The following is a 23,541-nucleotide window of genomic DNA, read 5'->3' as shown; positions in this document are numbered from 1 at the left end:
CTGTAATTTAAATTCCCTTAAGTTCAGGGCAAACCAAAATCTATATGATAAGATTTCCTAAGCTCCTTTTGACTCTTGAAGTTTCTAAGTTGTATTGTCATGTTTTGGACTCTTTATCCTTTGAGAAAAATCCTTAGGAAAGATTTTTTTTTAGTTAAACCTAGTTTGGCTCTTATCACCATGTGATTTTGGAACTTTGATAGTTTAAACTGTTAGTTAGAGATCATTGTAACTGTATAAAATATATCCTGGAACTTAGTCTGTCAAATTTAAATATTCCCCTGTGTTAATATGTCCCCAGTGTTTTGGTTTGTTGCTTAATTAATGGAGAAGTCCTGAATTTCCCACCAGTTACTTGAGTTTCTGGCAAAAGGAAAAGTATTCATCCACTTGCAAACAGGAACACTTTACCTTTTGGCTCATTCCAATAGGATATAACAAAGTAATTCAGAGAGAATTCAGGAAGAAAGCAGTTGCTATCAAATCTAATAATGGCTCTTTTTTTGTGTAATTTTGACAAAATTATACAAGATGAATGTTGTACCTGTGGTTTGTAAACTGTTCACAAATACAGTGAAGCAGTTCTTAAATGCTTTAATCTTTATTTCATGGTGCCCACTAAAGTGAGTAATAACTTTAACAGACAAAAGAAATAGTGTGTGGTGATGGTAACAACTCTGTCTTGCTGAGTTTCCTTCCTGTACTACATTTATACATTTTTCTCTTTTTTTAAATCATTTTACATCTGTAACTTCATAATACTGGAAGCAGATGTACTTATTGGAAATGATTGGAAAACTCAAGATAGAGAATCCGATGATTGTTGAAGTGTTCTGTATTTTAAGGGATAGAGAAGAACCAAGTGTACTGGGTCTAACTCATCAAAACAGAGATAAGGCGCCATTATCTAAAAGGAATCTCTGTATGGTAAAGGAATTAATATACAGTCACAGTGTGCAATTTTAGTACTGATTTTATCCAGTTTAATCAAAGAATAACACAGTAACAGTCTGGTTCCATACTGAAGCAATTGTGAGCATGCACACCCCTTGAACTGTGCTGCTGAGTTGATAAGGAAAATCTCTCTAATATGCTTCAGAAATACAGCACTTGCTACTGCTGATCCAGAACCTCTAGTTTTGGCGTTCTGAAGGTGCACATTTGTTTTGTCGAACTGTACTTGTGCATATGACAATCCAACGAAAATCGTAGCAGTAATTTCATACTGTGCTTGTGCCAATTAAAATCTGTAATAGATTATAACTTTGATATGTTTCTTTTTTTAAACTTGTCAAAATGATGGCTCCTTACTGAAGATTAGCCATAGTTCATATTTAATGGTCAGCTTTGTTTTGGGTACTATTTATTTAGGAAGTATTGAGAGGTTTACAACTCTTTCCCATGTAAAATGATGGCAAAACAATAATCATTTCAACAGTGAGCTCTTGTTTAATGATACATTATACAAGAGTATAGTAATCAGATCTCTCTGTTTAACAAAGTGTTACCATATTACAGAGTGAGCATCATTACAACACCAAAGGCATGTTGTGTCTAGTGATTTCATTACATTGAATGAAATCTCCGATTACACATATTGAACAGATCAGGCATGTCTATTAAATGTAATATTCAAAAATATTGGGCAGGTGTGCTGCTGGTTTTTTTTTTTTTTTTTTTGCAAGTGAATGTACTTCAAGTCTTGAATGTAAAAGGGAACCAAACATCTCAGTATCTATTTGTCTTCGTAACTGGTGTGTGAATTTTTCTGTACCCACAGTGCCTCATATTTTTTGAACCATTTCTCTACAGTAAATTCAACCATTTTGTAAGGGATTATTTTGAAAAAAAAAATTGGAACAGTTTTTCCAAGTTAAAAGGAGTATATTTCCTCCACATCTCACTTGCCTAACTCAAAGAGCTGAACTAATTCTTCTGAAATGTTCCAAAAAATTCACCTTTTGGTCTGAGTTCAAGTATTTGTTGTTTCGGTTCAAATAAGTGAAAAGGGAGATTTTGAATGCAAGTGGCTTTGCAGCTGCTGTATAATGCTTGCTGCTGCAGACTCTGTATGTCATTCATACCTGACTTTTGAATGTATATTTAATACTCTTCAATCACCAAACATAGTCCAGTTGGTCAAGACAGTGTCAGGTGACTAAACAACTCTATGAAGCTCTGAGGTGGCCTATGCTGTGAGGAGCACTCACCTTTTTATGGTTCACTGAAGTACAGAAAATGTACATGTCAGGAAGAAAGTTCCTCACTGAGTCTTTGTGATAGGAGCTGCTTAGTCCCTAAGGCCACTCCAGAATCCATAGTAGTGCTTATGTGGATCTTTAAAGGAGCTGCTAGGACTGCCATGCAAAAAATTGAGGGTTGTGTCCAGACATGATCTGACACTCATGCATTTTTCATGTGTGTGATGCATTCCTGGTAAGGCATCATAAATTTGTGTGTGAGTATGAGAAACTACGATTTTTGGATTTAAAAATAATGAGCTTCTACCACTTGAGTTAAAACACCATGTACATTAGCATGAAGGCAGCAGAAGACTTATAAACCTTTATATGTGGTCTAGACTAGAGAGGGACAAAAACCCACCATGTTAGCATGGATTAAATAGCACATAATTTGGGCCCTTCCTCCATTTTAGCATGGCAAAATGGATGAAACTGGGTTTGTCATATTAGAGAAGTGGGTTTTATTCCCAGTTCTGCTTGCAGTGGCCTTGTCCAACCTCTGTTATCTTACCTGTAAAATGGGTGAATAATAGCGGACTCCCTAAAGTAGGTGACTAAGGCCTTTTTTTTTTTTTTTTTTTTTTTAATGGAGATATCCTATCTCCTAGAACTGGAAGGGACCTTGAAAGGTCATTGAGTCCAGCCCCCTGCCTTCACTAGCAGGACCAAGTACTAATTTTGCCCCAGAACCCTAAGTGGCCCCCTCAAGGATTGAACTCACAACCCTGGGTTTAGCAGGCCAATGCTCAAACCACTGAGCTATGCCTCCCCCGGGTTAATAAGCCCTTGGTTAATAAGGGCTATGAAGTGCACACAGATATTGAGAACAGTCCATAGAAGAGCTGGAATTAGAACCAATGGACGCTAGGCTTGCAGCTCAGTGCACCTTCTCTTATGCTATGGGTCAGTGTATGAGGGAAGGACATTCACAGCAGCTACCAGTCCAGAAATGGTTTCCCACAGATCCTTGTCAAGATGCAGAAATGAGGTTTCAATGGCAACTGTTTTTAGTCACCTAATAGGACCCGCCCCGTGCTCCTCTTCCATGCTGATGGAACAATGAGAAGAACATACAAAGCTGAATTAGGGCATCAGCTGGAAGCTCAAGCTGAAAGAATCCATGCACTAAGAGCATACAACAAAGAAACCACAGCATACATCAGAGATGCCATGGCTGTCATAAAATAACAGCTGGAAACAAATTCCACACTTTTAGAGAATTGGCTGCTGAGTACTTGAGGCAGGTCCTAAAAGGATTTGACAAAGCTAATTCTATAAAACAAGTCTTTGGCACAGATATGACGAGAATAACTCTGTGAAAACTGTAGAAAGACAGCATGGGATAGGATCTAAGGTTGGATGCAAGAAACACCAGGTGATTGGTGGATGCCCTATGCCTCCATGGAAAAAATTTCTAAATGTGGCATCTAACCAGTAGTCACTTGTAAAATTCCTCTGTGAATATATGGTTAAAAATGAACCTGAGAGTGTATTAGCACACCCAATACAAACACTTCTCCTTACTGGATGCTTTTCCAAAGGTGAAGTAGCAAAGTCTATCACCAGTAGTGGTGTTGAAGAAGCTCAAGACTGGTACAGTACTCAAGAGGAAATGGACACAAGGATGCTTCTGCATGCTGCATGTGCAAACATGGCTTTTAGGTGTCGAAGGGACCACAGTCATTAGGTCACCTGCTACAGATGTTTTGGTTCTTGCTGTTCGCTACTTTCCAAAAATGGACACACAGATAAAGTGGATTGAAGCAGGCACCACTACAAGCACTATTGACAAGCATCTCTTCATACCTGTGCATGCAAATTTGTGACGCATTCACTCCTGACTTCTGCAACATCCTTCCTGCTGTACACTAATCAACTACTCCTGGGGGAATTCTGCACCAAAAATATTAAAATTCTGCAAAATTCTGCATAGTTTGTCAAAATAACACAATATAATCACACCAGTTTCAATTATTTTGGTAATTTATTTCAAAATACCTGTCAACAAGTTTGTCTGTAACAATACAGACAACAAAAAAGATTCAGGAAATGTTTTTTGACAAATAGATTCCTTACTAGGCCTATTAATACAGAACTTGAGTAATAATTCATTTAAACTACAATACAGAAACGTATTTCCCACACTCCTCAGAAGCAATGCAAAGGCTTGGAGGAGTCAGGGGTAACAGTTTGCTGAGGGAGAGGGAAGTAATTGCTGGGAAGGAGCCTGGGAGGTTGTTGGATGTGGGTGGGAGAAGTATGGAACAGGGTTTTTTTTGGGGGGGGGGATGAGGGGATTGTTACGGAGTTGTGGAGCCTCCCCCATGCAGACCCTGGCTGACCTTTAACCTTTCCCAATCAGTCAGGCACATCTGCTCTGCCCCATGCATCCCTGCACCCTCCCCCGTCCGTCCTTGCACCCCCACTCCCATTCAACCCCATCTCCAGTCTGCCCCCCCGACACTAGCCCATCTGAACCCCAGTCTGTGTGACTCCCCAGCAGCCCTGTGTGCCCCGCTTTGTCTGCCTCTTCCCCCATATCCCGTGCTTCCTCACCTGGCCCCGCAGGCAGGGTGCTGTGAAGAACGCAGCCTCAGCTCTCCCCCTTTCAGCTGCTGACCGCTACACCCAGTGAGCGGTGGGCTGGTTGCCTCTGTTCTGGTGCAACATCAGTGCTTGGTGGTGGTGTCTGCTGCTTGCCTATCTGCCTGTGTACATTCCCAAAACACTAGAACTTGATTAAATAAACACATCTTTCCATAAATCAAACCTGACTCTGGAAAGTGTGTTAGCACTTATTAGGAGCCTGGATGCCTCTAGACGTTGCTAATGAGCTTCACAGCCTTTTGCCTGTAGGTAACCAGTCTGAAGCCAGCTAACTCAGTACGAATTAAAAGTTGTTCCCAACTAATGGATGTTTGGTTCCTATCTGAGATGAGATTGTGGGTCTCCATTCCATTTCCCACATCACAAACTCATTGTCATGCTTTGCACTAACTGGCAGACTCGGCAGAGAAGCCAACACTAAATGGGCTGTGGAGACTGAACTACTCCTATTGGTCACTGAGGAAGTTCCCTGCTGTTACCTTGTAGATAACTGATGGCTTCATACACCGTTGCTGCTTTTCATCAGAAAGAAATTCACACCATTTTTAAAGACAGTTTAGATATACGCAGATAGCTCCATATATGCAAAATAGCTCATTAAATAATTTGCATAAATATCACACATGAAGTTGCACAGAACTTGGCAGCAAAACTGTACCTGAACCCAGAACACAGAAGCTGGCTGCTATTGCTTAAGAAACCCTGCTTCTAAGGATAAAGCGGAAATTGGCAACATTAAGATCGCTTAAGAAGCAGCAAGGGTGGCAGGGGAAGGAAAAGGAGAGAATTGTATCCTGTTTCCTCAGTTTTTAAAAAGTGCTTAGTTCAAACAATTGTCCTTTGTGTTCGAAAAAATTATCTTTCATGGGCAATAGAGTCCCCAGGCTGCAGTTTGACTTTGTAGCCCACAACTGGTCACTCTGTAGGTTGACAGTTTTTCATGATCAACCGTTTCTCTACTCATGCGTACTCTCACAGATATACGCCTCAGGAGAAACACATTGTATCTGGTAATCTTATGTAGCACAATATAAAATATTTTAATGCCAGTAATTTCAGCAAAGGAAGAGGTATAACCGCTTATTTCACAATTGTAGATACTATAATTATGCATCAGAATGCCTAACATATTCATTTTATCTAAACAAGGAGGCAACACGACTGCCAATCAAAGAAACTTCTCAGTGTTTGCTTTGGCTGTAACTCTAATTTTCTTATCATGTGTCCATCCTTTGTTTGGGGGCGTGTTGGGGGCAGGGGATGGAGGTTTGACAGGCAAGCAAAGTGTTGCTGACAATTAGTTTAACAGAATAGGAACTTGTATACCTGAGAAAGTTACATCAGTTTAGCTTAATCAGTTTTTAAACTTGGTTAGTTAAGCTGGTACAAACCCCTTTAACTGAAATAAGCATTCAGTGGTTTGCACCAGTTTAATTAACACCTTAAGTTAAACCTTTGCAACTTTCTCATGTGGGCAAGGTCAAAATAGTTTAGTCTCCTAGTTCTCTAATCTTAGAGCCTTGAAGATCTGTTTTTTGTTTAATTTTTTTACAGACGTTTGTTTGCTCCCTGTGCTTCCCAAAATATGTGGGTTATCTCTGAAACTTACATGCAGTTTGGCAGAGTAAAGGACAGATGCAAGCACACCCCTCTGAAGAAAAGCCACAGTTTTTAAAGTAACAAAGAGTCCTGTGGCACCTTATAGACTAACAGATGTCTTGGAGCATAAGTACAGCTCGTGTGTTTTATGTGCTTTATGGGACTTGGATCTGGAAAGAATGCAAGTTGGGTGCCATCCTACTGTACTTCAGCTTCACTGTAGAATGTTACTGGGATCACGTCAGCATTTCAATAAGAATAAAATAAATAATTTTTTAAAAAATTACCCCGAAACAAATCATCATAAACAAACACAAATAAACAGCCCTACCGTAAGCAGCGTGTTTACCTCAACAACAGAAATATCAGAAATTTCACAAAACCCACCATGGGCTTTGCTGTTGCTATCATTTTTATGTGAAAGGCACTCAAATACTATGGTGACGGATAATAACTCAAATACCTTGGATAGATAAGATGGATAAGTCCCTCTAGTTTTCCCTTTTATGTTTTTACATATCATGAAGATACAGTATAACCATTCCACCAATGTGGGAAACTGCTCAAATGTCCAAATCTAATACTCTTGGTTGGCATTTACAGAGTGGTTATGACATCATTGCCCTCCTTTCCACTGGGATGCTGATGATTTTGACATGTGGCAGCATTTTTAATTTTTAAAAAAGTTTAGACATCTTTCAGTTGCTGCATGAAGTTTTGTTTGACTATATAAATCCTTTGTTACTCTTGTTTGTTTTTGTTGAATTTTGCTGCTTGAATTTCCACTGTGTCCACTTCCTATTCAGCTTCCTCCAGCTAATCCTTATTGGCTTCATTGGCCTCATGGGAGGCTGCAAGTTAAAAAAATGTTCTCTGCAAAGGTTATTATAACTGTTTGATAGTATGGTGGAATGGAGGGGGTCTAGTGCTTACAGCAGGGATGCAGGCAGGTCAGTGCGGACTGAGAGCCAGAGCTGTTTGTTTCCCAAATTCTATTCCCAGCTCTGCCAGTGATTGGGTGGCCTTGGGAGAGGATACAAAAACTAGGATTATTGTCTTTGAAAGGAGATGTGTTAGGGGACCTTAACTGAAGTATTTAAGATTGAATTGGTTAGTTCCTAATCTTTTGTATCCCAATGGGGTGCTTTGTTGTTGTGGTGATAGAAGCCATATAAATAACTCAGTAAGCCTCTGGATGTTACAGGATTGTATATATTTAAAGCAGGATTTAAATTGAACTAGATCGTATGAACAATAATATTTGTTGTTAAACTGAAGTAGGGGGAAATCAAATCTCTTGCTTCAGGTCATCAGTTTGATAGGAGTCAGAAAGAAGTTATTTCCCAAGCTTTACATAATTGGGCAGGTGCATGGTGGAGGAGGTTATCTTCCTTTGAAGCATTAGGCTATTGCAGAGGCAGGATATGATTTGTTCTGGTATGAGAGATCCTATATTCCTGTGAGGTTTTTAATCTGGGTAAGCTGTAGTTTCTGTTATGATGTTAGATGTTTTATACTTTCTGGTCATCTGTATTTGTTATATGCTGATTAGAACTTTTAGAAGAAGAAAATTGCTACTTGACTAACCAGAACATTTGAGGTTCAGTTGGCAGTACTGTTTCTCAGGAACATGGGTCCATCTCAGTGTGTGTTTTTTTTCTTTCTCTGTGTCCAGGAAAGCCAATATTTTCAGTTGATATTCACCCAGATGGGACCAAGTTTGCAACTGGAGGACAAGGTATGTTTGCACACTAATGGACGAAGGAGATCTGGGCCATAATAATCTCATGTCCTCACCCCATTTTTCTCATTTTATCCATTTATTTTAAACTCATAATTTAGGAAAATTATCTATTCCCTGGAGATATAAGACCTGAACATGCATATTTAAAAATGCTGTAGTGAATAAATTAGACTTTTATGCTTATGGCGGCAAGTTCATGCTCATTGACATGGCCATATGCTTGTTCTCTTGGGTATCAGTGGAGAATAGCAGTTGTAGTAGTTGTATTGTGTCTACTGCTACTAATATTGGTATTTAATTTCACAGAATTACTTGCCAAAAATCTTCTTGTTCAGACAGGGGTAAAACATGCAGTTTGGCCTTTTATATTGATAGCTGGTAGAAATTGGGATTAAACATTTGAATAAAATTATATATATTTATACACAACATAAATATTTTGTATATTAATATATACAAATAGAATTTGGTAGTGTTAGGGTTCAGTTTCAATTATTGAGTAATGAAACATCAGATAACTTGGCTCAATTAGAGTTTATTAATCAAAGATAGATCAGCACAATACACAAAGGCAAGGGTTAATATCTCATAAGTCTGGATAGAAAATCCACAGTCTTTTCAAACCTGCTCCGAAATCATGGGCTGACTTCTGCATTATTTATATCCCAGAGGGTTATGACTTTCACAATATTACCTAAGATTCACACACCAATTCTTATCAGTTTTGAACATAGTTTTCCAGAAGTCACCAAAACTTATCGGCATCTTATACTAGCTATACCTGGGTACAGGATGCATGCTGGGTAGGTATCAACAAGAGTATCCATTTTCACTCTGATATATTTCCATACTATCCATCCTTAGCATTCTATACCTTAGTACATCTTGTTCCTGACAGTACCTACATGTACCAAGAAGAGGCTTGGCTTAAGTACAAAGGATGCTGGAAGTATGGATTGTACATTTTGTCTTAGCATAATTATACAGGATTTTGAGAAAAGCTTAACATTAATACACTTCATAGTTATGCAAAACATTAATACAATATATCATATTAAGTATAATGGTGTTGTGTATAAAACTGATATTATATATAATACTGGCTAACAATAGTTTAAATGCCCCCTTTCCTTGAACTTAAATTTAATTTTTGTGTACATGACAAATCACAGTCAAAATATTACTGTTATATACAGTATGATTTTACTATTTCTGAAGAATTACATGTGATCATCTTAATAGCTTTGTGGTAAATTAAAGCAAAGTACAGTTTGAGTACCAGCAAATGAATGTGAACTCTAAAAGTATATCTTTGTGTTAAAGATTTCTAGGGCACCTATTGCTGCAGTATCAGAGAGCCAGTATTTTCTATGAAATTGAAAATGAGTTCAGACAATTTTTTGTTCTCTATAAAATATTGATTTCTTCTTTGTCTTTAGGACAGGATTCTGGGAAGGTGGTGATTTGGAGTATGGCTCCTGTCCTCAAAGAGGAAGATGAAAAGAATGAAAATATTCCCAAGATGCTTTGTCAGATGGACAATCACTTAGGTAACATACAAGGGTTCTCTGTAGGCTTTGAGCCTTGGCAAATTACCTGTTAGTACATCTGTTTGTAATTAAAAAATATAAGTCTCTGTTCAGCAGTAAAGAATATGTGATGTTTTGCAGAGGGGCTCAGAGCTCAGCTCAATGCTTTTTTTAGATGTTCAGCAGAAAACCTTGTCAAGCTATAGAATATGTTTTGGACAGTTCTTCAGAAACATCTGGAAATCCCTTGCACATGAGTGTCTTCCATCTAATTTGGTGGGGCCAAAAAATAACTTGTAGAACAAATTTTTGAAAACCAGTAGGATTACAGAGAAGGGCAGGAGAACGAATGAAGAGAGAGGAGATGCCATATAAAATATATTGATTATAGTCTTAAGATCTAGTGTATTGAATAAGATGTTCCTTGCTTTTCTTGAAAATGTACCGTTTCCAGGTTGCACTTGTAATTTAATCCAATTTCATTTATCACAAACAATTTCCTTAGCTACTTTTCCCCCTTTAAACCATATTTTTGTTAAATGTTTTTTAGACAGAATAGGTTGTTGTTGAAACTTAGATAAGTTATTCAACTGGCATTGAAAGATAAGTGCCAACCCATTTATCTAAAGCAGATCGAGTAACTGCATATCCAATCACAGTGGAGTGAGCATATTTAACAAATTCCAAGCATCTCCTGCCAAACTCTGCTTAAAATGAAACCTTCTCTCATTATGGAACCATTTTTTATTTTTTTTTGGCTTTTCATCTTATAAACTTTTTTTTTTCCATTTTCCAGCCTGTGTGAACTGTGTGCGGTGGTCAAACAATGGGATTTATTTGGCTTCAGGGGGCGATGACAAACTGATCATGGTGTGGAAACGAGCTGCGTAAGCATGTTTTTCCTTTTCAACTTGTATTTTAATTTTAGCCGGTATCTCTGTCTATTTTCACAAAATTTCCCCCAGTGCCAGCTCCTTGCCGTAAGAGCTTGCAGGGAGGAAGTCACAGTTGCAGATCAATAACATTGGAAGTTTGTTCTGATAACCTGTGTCTTGAACAATAATCTGTTTCCATAAGTATGTTCTCTCTTCTGCGTAGGAGGTGAGCCATTTTCTCCATGGGTTTGTAGACAGCTTCATTATTCGACTCTTCAAAGAGATATTTTACATATTAGCATTATCAACTTGCTTCAGGAAGTATAGTAGTATAGAGTATATTTATGTAGCTTTTAAAGGTATTATAAGTTTCACTTTCATATAAAACAGTATTGGTATTTTTGTCTCATTCCCCATTGTGATAATATCTGAGCAGAAAGTAGACTTGTACAGCTATACTATGTTCTAAAACAAACAGTTAATGAGTAACTTGTTGAGGTGGTTTCTGTTAATAACTCTTCTGGTCCTGTTTTAACTAGGTACATTGGACCTAGCACTGTGTTTGGTTCCAGTAGTAAACTTGCTAATGTAGAACAGTGGAGATGTGTTTCAATTCTCAGAAGCCATTCAGGGGGTAAGTGAAAAGGTGTAGAATAAATCTGAATAGAACATGTTGAAAAAGTATTTTTGTATTCATTAACATGATACTTTTCTTGTTAACAATATAATCAGTTGGTCATAGAACTCTTCACTACACAGCTAATCACTAACTATTAAAATTGGTTATGAGGAGATAACATCAAGTGTCAGGAGCCTTAAAAGGGGGGGAGAAAAAGGTGGCTTTTATTTAAGGGAGGCAATGTGGCTAGAAGAGGGGACTGGGTGTCAGGATCCCTGGATGCTGTTCCTGACTTTACCATTGATTTGCTCTGTGATGATGAGCACATAACTGGGGCAAGTCAGTGTGCTCAACTGTAAAATGTGGATAATACTTTTTTATTGTTAGTATTATCTTAAACTGTGTCTTCTGTTTATTATCTTATTATAGTGGAATTATATTATTTTGGCATGAATTCTAAAAAGTTGGTTATAAAAAAATGACAAGCATGTGTTAATTTTGTAATTGTCCTGAGGGGCTGTGTGGTTTCCATCAGTGTTTCACAGTGGACTGTGGTAGTGAGACCTTTTTTCCATCTGGGCTAGAATAATAATGTGTTGTGGTATCTTCTGCTGCTGCTTCACTAAGTGCAAATCAGGTCCTTTGGACAGAGGAGATTCTGGTTCCTGTAAACGCCCTGGCCATCATGTTTCTATATCTCTCTATCTTAGGTACTTATACAGCCCCCCCATTAAGCCATATAACTGTGAGTGCCTCCCAATCTTTAATGTATTGATCCTCACAACACCCTTGTGAGTTAGGGAAGTGCTATAATTTCTATTTTTAATAGATGGGGAACTGAGGGGGAACTGAGGCAGAGAGTATGTGACTTGCCCAGGGTCACACACGAAGTCTGTGGTGGAGCAGGGACTGGAATCCAGATCTTCCAAATCCTGGGCTAGTGCCCTAACCACTGGACTATCCTTCCTGTCTGCATAAAAGCTTTGAAGTAGAAGCAGACAAACCTGCAAGTAATGAATGTCTGTAATTAGTTTCCCTAAGATTTTAGAGCAGGATGAGCACAAGCTGTCAAATAGAGGTCTAGAACTAGTCCTGTGCCTTAACCACAAGACCACCTTTCCTTCCCTTCAGTATATTGTGACCAATTTTGAAATAATAAAAAGACAACTTTGTCTTTTACTTAACTAAAGAATTTGGAGGTTTGAAGTGAAATATGGGGGGAAGGAGATTTGAGAGTTCTAGGGCTACCAGCCTTTAGTGTTCTTGTGGAAATGCTGGCAGCCCATTGGGGACATACTAACAGTACGTAGAAGGATCTCAGCATACATGGCACACAGCACGGGTTGCAACCTGGCACAGTTTCTCAGATAGCAATAAAGCTGCTTCTAACTTTCTCTTTTCCTTTTGGGTCCCATATTAAAGATGCCACAAAGATTAGAGGAAACTGGAAAAACAGAATTTCAATAAAAGGAAAATCACCAGGATGGGAAATCTTCTTATGGCTGAGTTTATAATCTGATTCTATATTTATTGCTTTTTGTCAAAAGCAAAATAAAAATGTATTTTATCAACTGCTAGATGGTAACAGAACTACATATAATATAACTTGATTGTGCTTATTTAAATGATCTGTCCACAAGTTAAAAAATAAGACTTGACTAAAGAATACCTTGAGGGGAATGGAACAATGAAAAATGGTTCTGCAGGTGAAATAACTTATGGTTTTTATTAACCATCTTGTATACAGATATTAAATATAGAAATAATATAAATAATTTGATGTGATATAAGGGAATATTAGTTTGTGACTTAGCACAGCTCCTCCTGAGTGTGGCTCAGTCAAAGCAAGGCTTCCTTTTCACTCCCTTGGTTCATTTGCTTTATATGGACCATAGTGGTGATAGTTTTACTTTTGAGTCTCAAATTAGATCGTGTTCATGCAACATGCATAGCAAGTTCATCTCTGAAACAGGGGCTGCACTAATTGGTTAAATCTATCTGGCCATCAATTTGCAGCTCCAGTGCAATTTGTCACAGATAGGACTTTTTTTTAATAGATGTCATGGATGTAGCATGGTCTCCTCATGATGCCTGGCTGGCCTCCTGCAGTGTGGATAACACCGTTGTCATCTGGAATGCTGTCAAATTCCCAGGTGGGAACTCTTTTAATTCAGATATGTATATACAAATATAATTATCAGTGACAAAAACTGACTGCTTTTTGTGTCAGTGTCTTTCATTGACTATGAACAGGTAGGGTGTATTTTGGAGCAGGCAACCTGTCCTTACTATAGTGACTAATACCTTGGAATCTGCTCAGCTGTTGTCACAGATGTTGAAAATGAGAAGTGGATCACACCACCGCTGTAAAGAGCTGTTATGTTCAGATCGTGCTGCTGATTTTGCATAAACATCACCGTTACTTGTATTTTCTCTTTTGGCTTGTTTTTAAAACATAAAATAAATATATATATTTTTCAAATCCTGAAGAAGTTCTAAGAATGCCGCCTTTTCCTATTTTCTGCTTTTGTACCTGTCCCACATAGCAGCTATCATCTTTGGAAGCCCATCAAAGCCTCACTTTTAAATGGCTAGAAGAGTTGACGGGAGGTGATACCCTCCCAAGCTAAAAATACTGTTATACAGTGCTCCCAGCCTCTCTTTAAACAATCTGAGAGGCAAGAGATCAGGAGTGGCTGTTGAACACTGTCCAACATGGTTGTGTAGATACCATTGTCCCTAGGTTAGTGGGCCTGTCAGGCTTAAACATTATTTAATATGTAACCTGGACATAGATCATGTACACAAATGCCCCAAGTTGAAGCTGTTGTGATGGTTAGTGAGAACAGAGGGAGGAATAAGTGCATATTTTAACTAGGTTCCAATTAAACTGCTGTTTTCTTTCCAGTGCTTGACAAAAGTTTTGTAATAAACTGGTCTCTGCTGGTCTGGATCTATTTATCTCTTGCACAATGACTTCCATTCATTATGCTGTCAGAATACCCTTTTTGTTTCTTGCTTCATTTGTACAGGAAGCTTAATTTGAACATAGGTTGAGCTTGATTGGTACGTTGGTATTTGACCATCCAACAAAAATGTCAGACTGCTTTTAATATGGTGCTTCAAAAGGACCCTAGAAATCTCCACTAGACTTTGTCTATAGTTAAATGACCTTTTTAAGGGAATGGCAGCATCCAAGTGTTATCTCTTAATTTTTTGCTGTGCACAGAAATTCTTGCCACTCTGAAGGGACACTCTGGCTTGGTGAAGGGATTGACCTGGGATCCTGTTGGGAAATATATAGCCTCTCAGGCCGATGACCGAAGCTTGAAGGTGTGGCGGACCATGGACTGGCAGTTAGAAACCAGCATCACAAAACCATTTGATGAGGTATCTGTCGTGTGTTAAGGAGCACATAGTGAACAAATTAAAAAACAGTCAGAATACTTCTGATCTTCAAAGCCCTGCGCAAATATTAGCTAATTAAACAGGACTGAAATGCTTGCCGTGTGGTTTGTGCTTGCTTTTGTCCCACTTGGAGTTCCCAACTGTACAAGCGGAGCTGGCGCTAGGTATAAGCAGACTAAGCAATTGCTTAGGGCCCCAAACAGCTCAAGAGGGCCCCCTATTCACTTTTTATTATGTGTTTTGTGTGTGTGTGCACGTGCGTGTGTGTGTGTGCACGCGCGTGCAAAAATATTCCTGCGTAGGGCCCCCAATGGGCTAGTACCACCTATGTGTACAAGTTAGCTCTCTGCTTCTCCTGTGACTTTCTGCCCAGAAAGGGGGCTTCAACTATTTGGGAACATAAAATAACTGAGTTCAGGCAATATGAACAAACCTTTGTGAATAGCCTGTCTTAACCCAAATAATTGCTTCTGCCTTCCCTTATCCCTGTAAAGAGGCACATTATGCCACAGCTTCCCTCCAGCTGCAAGAGCTGGATAGAGCTGCCTATGGAGCACATCAATCCTGCTGTCCTGTTTGCCTGCAGGTATCCTTCCCTCTGGCAGGATACCTTCCCTCTGCCCATATAGGAGTAGATTAACAAATACAAGGACTAAGTTTTGTTTATTTGTTTAAGTCCTAGCTTTGAAGAGTAATATTTGCACCTTACCAGCACTAAGTGTTTTATAATATGACTGCCCAAGGCATTGTGTTGTGGCTTGGTGTGTTGTTTTAGGGGTTGGAGGGTGGGAAGTGTCTCCAGACAATTGAGATAAAGCAAACAATAGGTGAGGAGGCTATTTCCCAGTTTTTCATTGCACTGATGCCTTTTTAGTTTTAATTTGAATAGGGTTCACATGCAAAATACCTGTAGTCTTAGCTTTATCAAATATTTTTGAAGGTTAATCACAGTCAGTGATCTTTTCAGGTGCTAATAACTTTATGAATTGCAGACATAGTAAATTTGTCTATTAGCCTCTGAGCAGGATGCAAATGTAATGTTGTAACTTTGACTAGACTTGCATATCTGCTGTAAAAATATGGAGGAGAGTAAGTGTGGGGTTTTTGTCCCTCCCCTCCCCTTTCTTCCCCCTGCAACAAAATCTGTTTTGTTTGACTGGTTACTTTACTTTGGCTAGGAAGGCAATCAAACCTCTCTGGGGCAGATGCTGGTGCTAATGAATGTTTTGCAGTAAATCTGTAGTGATGTGGCTAGCAATGGTCTTCATAGTCATTGATTTGCTTTCAGTCATTTAGAGTCTGTGAGGTAGTGCATTTGCAAACTTGGGTCTCATAATTTGCAACTGATGTGTTGCAGCCATGTCACTAACCAGGTGTACAGTATTCTATAGATTCTGCATTCTTGCAGATTATAAAGAATGGCATTTTCAGGTCTTCTTTCCATTTAAAAAATTGTCCTGGAGAGCCTCTTTTCAATATCAGTCATTCCCCAGTTTTGCATCTTTTCTGACAATAACCAGATACTCTTATTCACTCTCTAGCTCCTAGGTTACAGCTTCAGAACTTAGATTGGACCAACCATGTGGATAGGGATGAAGCTCTGAGAATTTAGTGTACTGAAATGTTACCTATGAAATTGTGTTACACTCCTGAAAGAAACAAGAAATCACTCATTGTTTGTAAAATCTAACTTTCCTTTTTCTGAACCCTCAAAAGTTGTTATAAATGCCCTCTGATCAATCAATCTAGACCCCTTTAAAGGCCTCATGTGTTTTTTTTCTCAGTGTGGAGGGACAACACATGTTCTGCGTCTCAGCTGGTCGCCTGATGGACACTATCTGGTTTCTGCTCATGCCATGAATAATTCTGGACCTACTGCTCAGATCATTGAGAGAGATGGATGGAAAACCAACATGGATTTTGTAGGGCACCGCAAGGCAGTGACAGTGGTGGTGAGTAAATTTAAAGGGTAACGTCTCCTTAAAGTATAGCTTTTAGAAAATATGCTCTTATGTACAACAGAGGGAAACAGCTGCTATAGAGAGATGTAAATATGATAAGTTATTAATTGATACATAGATGTTTAAAAATCTGTCAGTTTAAGGTAAGTATAGACTTTCACCTGTACAATTTTTTTTATTTCATGGATTTGGAAGAAGGCCCGCTGACAGCAATTCTGGGCCCCAGGGCACAACAGTCAATGGGCCCCCTAGAAAGGGATGGCCCAGCGTGGCATCGCCACATGGGCGTGGAGCTGGACCACGTGCGGCGGCTGGTGCACACACAAGCCGTGCCCAGCGAGCTGCTGGCTGCGCTCTTCCGGTCAGGGCCGGATTAATCTTTTGTGGGCCCGGCACCAAACATATCTGTGGGCCCCCAATGGGGCAATGGAGCACCAGGAGGTCAGTACCCAGAGCGAGGGGCTGGCCGGGGGCAATGGGGCAGGGCAGGGCATGGCATGGCGGGGCCAGCCACGCTCCACCCAGCCCAGTGCAAGGGCACTGTTTACAGTCCAGCAGCCGCCAGATGCACACTGACCCACCTGTATGTCCCTTCCCTCAGGGGCCGAGCCACACAGCCCCCCCACCCAACATCCCTGACTCCCTACGCCCAGCGTCCCCCTTCCCAGAGAACCCCCCACAACCCCCACCACCACAAGTGCACAGTACCCTGCAAACCACCACCCCTGCTCAGAGGCCCCCCCATCCACAGCCCCACCACAACTGCCCAGCACCCCACACAGAACCCCCACTCCCTAGCACCCTAACACACACAGATCTGGGCCATAGTAAGAGCTGTTCACAGAACCCAGACCACTGTGGGGAGTCCTGGATCCTCCACCATGAGGGTCACCAGCAGGAATATGGTGGGGGAGGCAGGAGCTCCTGGAAGGAGGTGGATTTACAGGCCCATGGGCCGGGCGGCGGGGGGGGAGGAGGGGAGGTGTAGGCATTTTGGAAGGGTGGGAAGCTTCAGTTTCAGATTTTGCTCCAGGCCCCCCACAACCTCTATGCTTAACACCACAAGGAGCACCTACACTGACCAGCTACATGGGGCACCAAGATGGAAACACAACTCCCCACAACATAGAGATGTGAGTCCCTGTGTCACTGCACACAGAGAATTGCTTCTTCCTGTTCATTGGAACTTAAAACAACTGCTTCTCATTAGGTCTTTGCACTATTTATATTTTCCAGAGGAAGATCTGCAGGTCTTGGATTCATACACTTGCACCTCAATGACATTAATAATGTCACTTAGTTAATAACACCACCTTACAAGCCACCCTGAGTGAGGGACAGCACATAGTTGTGCTTCCTCGTGTTCATGTCGGGTACTGAATTGTGACTCAATCACTATTTGGACTCTTCCTCCCCTCCCTCTTGCTCCATAGGGGAAGTAAGCTGCACAAGCCCTTTTTCTGGTACAACTTACTTTCCCCAAACATGCTGTCTTCCCTGTACCCCCCTTCCTCTCTCTCCATGTGCAGAATTGTAAGGTGATGCCTTTCTCATCTCTTACTTCTCGCTGTGGGCACAATGTAGACAGCTCACAACGGAGCTCTTAGAAAAGGGCTGCCCACACAAAGAAGTGGAACTTCTACACTCCCCATGTATCCTTTGCTGACTTCAGGTACAGCCTTGGAGCCAATTATATGAACATTTATTCATATTAGTACAATTGCTAGAAAGCAGAAACAGGAGAGAACTGACCAATGCCATCTCTTCCTCATCACCTCTCTTCTAGTTTCATATTTAACACCTTCCTCCCCCATCCAAAGAAAAGATAGCGAGGCTAGAACTAATGTGTTTCCCTCAAGCCTGCATTCTTTACTCAGGGCCAAATCTCCTTTGAAATCAGTGGGAATTGTTTGTCCTGGAACCTGTTTCCCCCTGCCCGGCCTGCGGCTTCTGCTGGGGCTCTGGGGCTTCCCCGCCCAGCACGGCTTCTACTGGGGCTCAGGGCTTCCCTGTGCGCGCACGCACACACACCCGCCGTGGCTTTCCCCTGCCTGCCCACCCATCTGCCCGGCGGGGCTTCTTCTGCCCCTTCTCCCCCCCCCCTTTTTTTTTTAAATTTCCTGCCCACGCTGCAGCAGTGGTGACTGGGCCCCCCCGGGCCCTTTTAAATTACCTGGGCCCCTGAGCAATTGCCCCCTTTGCCCCCCCCCCCCCCCCCCCGTGTTTCTCAAATGCGACCACAGTGGCTGCATGCAGCCACCAGGAGCTTTTCTTGCAGCCACAGCTTCCTGGGCAGTGACTTAAGGGGTCGGGGGAGGGAGCAGTGGACTCTCTCCCAGGGTCACCAGCAGGGGTTGGACCCTGACCCCTTGTGGAGCCACGAACACAGGAGAGCAGGCAGCCAGTGAGTTCCCACCTTCCCAGGGGCAGTGGAGCTCCAGCTTTGGGCTTCAACTCTGGGGTGGCAAGCAGCAGGCTTCAGTCAAGGGCTTTGGGCTCCAGCCCTGGACCCCAGCCATGTGGCAGCAGGTGCTGACCCTTGGCTCACCCCCCCCCCCCACTTTGCCCCTGGCCCTCACTGTCTCCCTACCCACCTCCCCATCCAGGACTTAATTTGTCCCCGGGCTTGCCAGGGTTGAGTAAGTCTGCTGTGAAAATTCATATATGTAAGTTTGTTAATATAACTTTTCACAGCCTCACAACTAGCTAGTAAGTCTGCTGTGAAAAGTGATATTAACAAATATTACTTTTCACAGCAGCAGACTTATTAGCTAGCAAGTCTTTTTTTAAAAAGCAACCAAAAAAGCAAAAGAAACAACAAAAAAAGACAAGAATGTGCAAAGCACCTTATTTGTGTTTCTATTCTGTTTAGATCCAGTAAAGAATAGAGACAGCTGTACGTTATGTTTGTTATTGAGTCTGCAAAAAGAAACTCTACATACATAAATAAATTACGATGATTTGGACATGTATATTTGCATATTTATTTGTTTTTCCTAAAGTTAATTAAGTATTTTAGGAAAAATTGTCACCAAAAAAATTGTTGTGAGAACCCCTGCTCTCGGTCACCAGTTCAAATCCAGCCTACTTCAGGTGTGGCCAAAAGTTTACCTTCCAAGGCCTCTTCAGTAGCTTGTTTGAAATCAGTCTGGTTCCAAATGGGCTGATGTTCACATCACAAAACCAATATAGTTTGGTATTCCTGTTGGTGCACTTGTCAGAGATGCCAAAGACTGAGTTGACTATGGAGACAAAAATACTCTGACCTATAGAAGGGGTCCTTCCAGCTGAAGGCTGAGACACATTGGGTAGGCAGCGTGAGGAAACCTACATTGCTTTTGTCTGTGCTGAACGTGTGATGGGGACTTTGTTTCCTAGAGAGGTTAGCCTGACATTGTTTGTGAGCATTAAATTAACTTAAAAACCTAAAGACCTCCTAAAAATAATTCATTGATTGTAATATATGTGGGATTTTTTTTTCTGTCTTTTAGAAATTCAATCCAAAAATCTTCAAAAAGAAACAAAAGAATGGGAGCTCCACCAAGCCAAGCTGTCCCTACTGCTGCTGTGCTGTTGGCAGTAAGGATCGGTCCCTCTCCGTCTGGGTAAGTTTCCTTTGTTGCTTTCATTGGCTGATGTGATCACTTGGACAACTAGGGGACTTAGCACAGAGATCAGGTGTACAGAATTAGGATCTTACATTTAGATACGGTTTTTATTGGCCACTCTGCCTGTTATCAGGGGATTGTAGGAAAACACTGGACTGGAATTATCATGAATTGTTTTAGAAATGATCACTGAAACGTTTTTAAAAATTATATGAAAAGTTGATTATATCCTTAGCCACAATTTCTAGTATATTCAGGTAAATCTCCCATTGATTTTTGTAATTTTTAAGCTTGAAGTGATTTATTCTAGATCAAGTTTTGGGGACTGAGGTCTCTGATGTTTGGGCCAGAACAGGGTAGGCAGTACAGTGTCCCAGATGAAGCAGGTGGTGGATGCTATCTATGCTCTCTCTCCCTCTATTAAACTAACTTAGGGAAGCAAAGGGCCTAGGGAATCCAGTTCCAAGGCCTGATGGTACATGAGGGACTAAGAGAGTCAGTGATACAATATGTTGCTGTTGTCAGAGAAGAGGAGCTGGTGCCCAAATTGAGATCCACTGAGCCTGATTTGCAGAAGTTCTGAGCACTTACAGCTGCAACTGAAGTCACTGGGAGCTGTGCTTTGAACATATAAAGTGCTATAATAATGCCCCCCATCTGTAAAATTGAAAATATTAATACCAGCTCACCCTAGAGATGTATCCTGAAGATAAATCCGCTAATGATTGTGAACTACTCAGATGCTATGGTGATGAGTGCCATAAAAATGAGGAAATTAATAATAATAATAATTTTGTCTTCAGAGCAGGGTTTGAATAGTAAGCAGTAAATAAGCCTGGGGCCATACGTTGAATGATGAGGATAAAAAGGTGTATTGAATAGCTACCCATTCAGTGAGCACTGTTCAATCTATACACTGAATGATGCAGGAGTATTCTGTTACCATGGCTGGGAAAAGGAATTGACTTGTCCTAACAAACCTGACCCAAGGCCACTCAGTTTATCACAGGCTCTCACCTCTTGTAAGAGAAACAGTTCCTTCCTCCTATCCCATATTCAGCATATCCTACCATGGAATCTGGCTTCCCCTGAACTTGCTCTGCAGAATGCAAGGAACATAGTTAGCACAGCCTAGCTGTTGGTGGATTGACTGATCCCCTGCCTGCTTTGTCCTGGCCTCGGTCCCCAGCTTCTGCTGTCAGCCAGTAAATAGAGGCAGGGTAGAAAGAACTTTTTAAAAAAAAAAATCCAAGTCTTCAAACATCTGGTTTGGCTTTTATTGTAAAGTCTAAAGTAAAATTGTATCTTCAGATTGTGGCTGAGGGTAAAAATGGTTATTCCTCCACTTTAATGTAAGATTGACTGGTTTGGAAGCAGTAATAGGGCAGCGAATCAGCTTAAACAAAGTGTATGGCTTCACAGTGAGGGACATATCCCAGAACACGTTAGTTGCTACCTGCAATTCCCTGTTTCCTTTCTAAGCAGCCTAAGTGTGATATTTATCCATCAATCACTTAAGTGCATAACACTAAATCTTTCTGGCAAAAATACCAAATAACGGGTGTGTTGTTAATCAAAGTGCCACTTAAGTATATTCTATTATAGCTCCTAAAGGGCCCAGCAGAGATTGGGATCTCGTACTAGGCACAGCAAAGACACATAATAAGAGAGAGTGCTTGCCCTGAAGAGCTTACAGTCTGAATAGACAAGACAGATAGATGGTGGGAGGGGAAACAGAAAAGAGGTGAAATAACTTGCTTGGGGTCACATAGCAGGTCTGTGGTAGAGCCAAGATTAGAACCCAGCTCTACTGAATCCCAGGTAACCTCATTATCCGCTAAACCACACTACCTTCTCCTACTTTAGCTTCAGTTAGAGCCAGGTATCTTAAATGCTAAGTATACTGGCTGAGAATTAGAGATACTGTACCTCTTTGTTTTTTAACAGGTTATGGGAAATTCTTTTGCTTATTCAGTTCTTTATTGTCGTATCAAGTTGATCCATAAATACAGGGTTGGCTGCTCCTCTTTAGAACACTTGGTTGTTTTCCTTTGTTGTTGACTGGCTTTCCTTACTTACACATTGATAGTCTGAAAGTGAGCACATTACCCTGATCTATGTTCTGCCTTTCTCTTATGTTGCCAGTGAGCAACCTCCTTTTCTCAGTTAAGGTTGGAACAGAAGCTCTCTCCAGGGTCTGGAATTACTTGGCAGTTGTAGAGCTCTCTACCAATTCAACAGAGAGAGGGCTACATTGAGCAGAAGATTCAATCTGTTTCAAAAAGTGGGGTTTGAATGTCGTACAAACTTTTGAGGGAATGTGTTGTGCTCTGTAGAGAAATGACTAACTCCAGGTACACTCCAGATCTTACATCATCAAGCATACAGATAGCATTCCTGGTCACAGGTTTCAGTGGTAGCCGTGGTCAGGAGGTAAGATTAGATTCTGGAAGAGGATGGGATTATGTGGTTGTGCATAATATTTCTAAATTTCTGTCTCCTGTATTTTTCCATTTTAAGCTCACATGTCTGAAACGACCTTTAGTTGTCATACATGAGCTGTTTGACAAGTCTATCATGGACATCTCATGGTAAGATGGCTTTTTCTTTTGTACAAAAGCTAAAACAAAATATTGTCTACTTCTGTACCTATCTGTTCAGTGGAAGTTTTTATTCTAGTACATTGCAACACTGCTCACATTTTGAGCATAATTTGAGCACCACATCATGTGATCTGAAGTTTTTGAAGTTGCAGCAATATCTTTGTTAACTCCATTAGTTTTGACTCATCTCTGTTATTCCAAGTACCAAATAGGCACTTAGTGTCTCTAGAAGAGATGAAAATGTACTACATAAAAATTCAAATTTAAATAATTTCCCTGCTATGTGTTTGGAGTGTGTGTGTGTATCTCCAAGCAGGGGAAGAATAGTGTCTTTGTAACTAAAGGATATAAAATATAATAATAATACAGTGTTATGATGTACAAAGACATCTGTAGAATAAGTTCAGCTTGTTAGAATTTCCTCTTTTGAGCAAGCTGCTACTATTTTATAAAACTTATTGGGCCTGATGGATTTTACACATATGTAACTTATATACAGTTATTCATTTACACTGATGCAAGCGAGAAGACTCCAGTATGTCATCTCAGTCCCTCTTCTCCCCTCCCGAAAAATCCACAATGGCTCCCATCTCCAAAAATGATTCCCTTTTCCTTTAACATGAAGTTCTTTAAGTGTCCACACTTGTTTATGTATCTGACCCTCCTGGTAGTTTCTCATTCAGAAAATTAAACATAGCTGCTCTATTCTTGAATAAATAATTTAGTTATATCAAAGGTGTTGCAG

The 23,541-nt window shown here is 40.6% G+C and overlaps 1 protein-coding gene across 1 annotated transcript in view; it reads left to right on the top strand.

Annotated features, from left to right (window-relative positions):
- The first annotated feature begins 2,669 nt into the window (after window positions 1–2,669).
- The window catches only part of LOC135890321 (protein HIRA), a 50,723-nt gene continuing 29,851 nt past the window's right edge, over window positions 2,670–23,541 (top strand). Inside the window, exons 1-11 of the mRNA XM_065417687.1 lie at window positions 2,670–2,679; window positions 6,298–6,329; window positions 8,130–8,187; window positions 9,633–9,743; window positions 10,519–10,609; window positions 11,137–11,231; window positions 13,274–13,369; window positions 14,446–14,606; window positions 16,409–16,576; window positions 20,077–20,190; window positions 22,714–22,784. Coding sequence (XP_065273759.1) covers window positions 2,670–2,679; window positions 6,298–6,329; window positions 8,130–8,187; window positions 9,633–9,743; window positions 10,519–10,609; window positions 11,137–11,231; window positions 13,274–13,369; window positions 14,446–14,606; window positions 16,409–16,576; window positions 20,077–20,190; window positions 22,714–22,784 — 1,007 coding nt within the window. The remainder of the gene's footprint in view (window positions 2,680–6,297; window positions 6,330–8,129; window positions 8,188–9,632; window positions 9,744–10,518; window positions 10,610–11,136; window positions 11,232–13,273; window positions 13,370–14,445; window positions 14,607–16,408; window positions 16,577–20,076; window positions 20,191–22,713; window positions 22,785–23,541) is intronic.

This window comes from Emys orbicularis, chromosome 16 (genome assembly GCF_028017835.1).
Source record: "Emys orbicularis isolate rEmyOrb1 chromosome 16, rEmyOrb1.hap1, whole genome shotgun sequence".
In the NCBI taxonomy this organism is placed as follows: domain Eukaryota; kingdom Metazoa; phylum Chordata; order Testudines; family Emydidae; genus Emys; species Emys orbicularis.
This window is presented reverse-complemented; position numbering and strand designations above follow the sequence as displayed.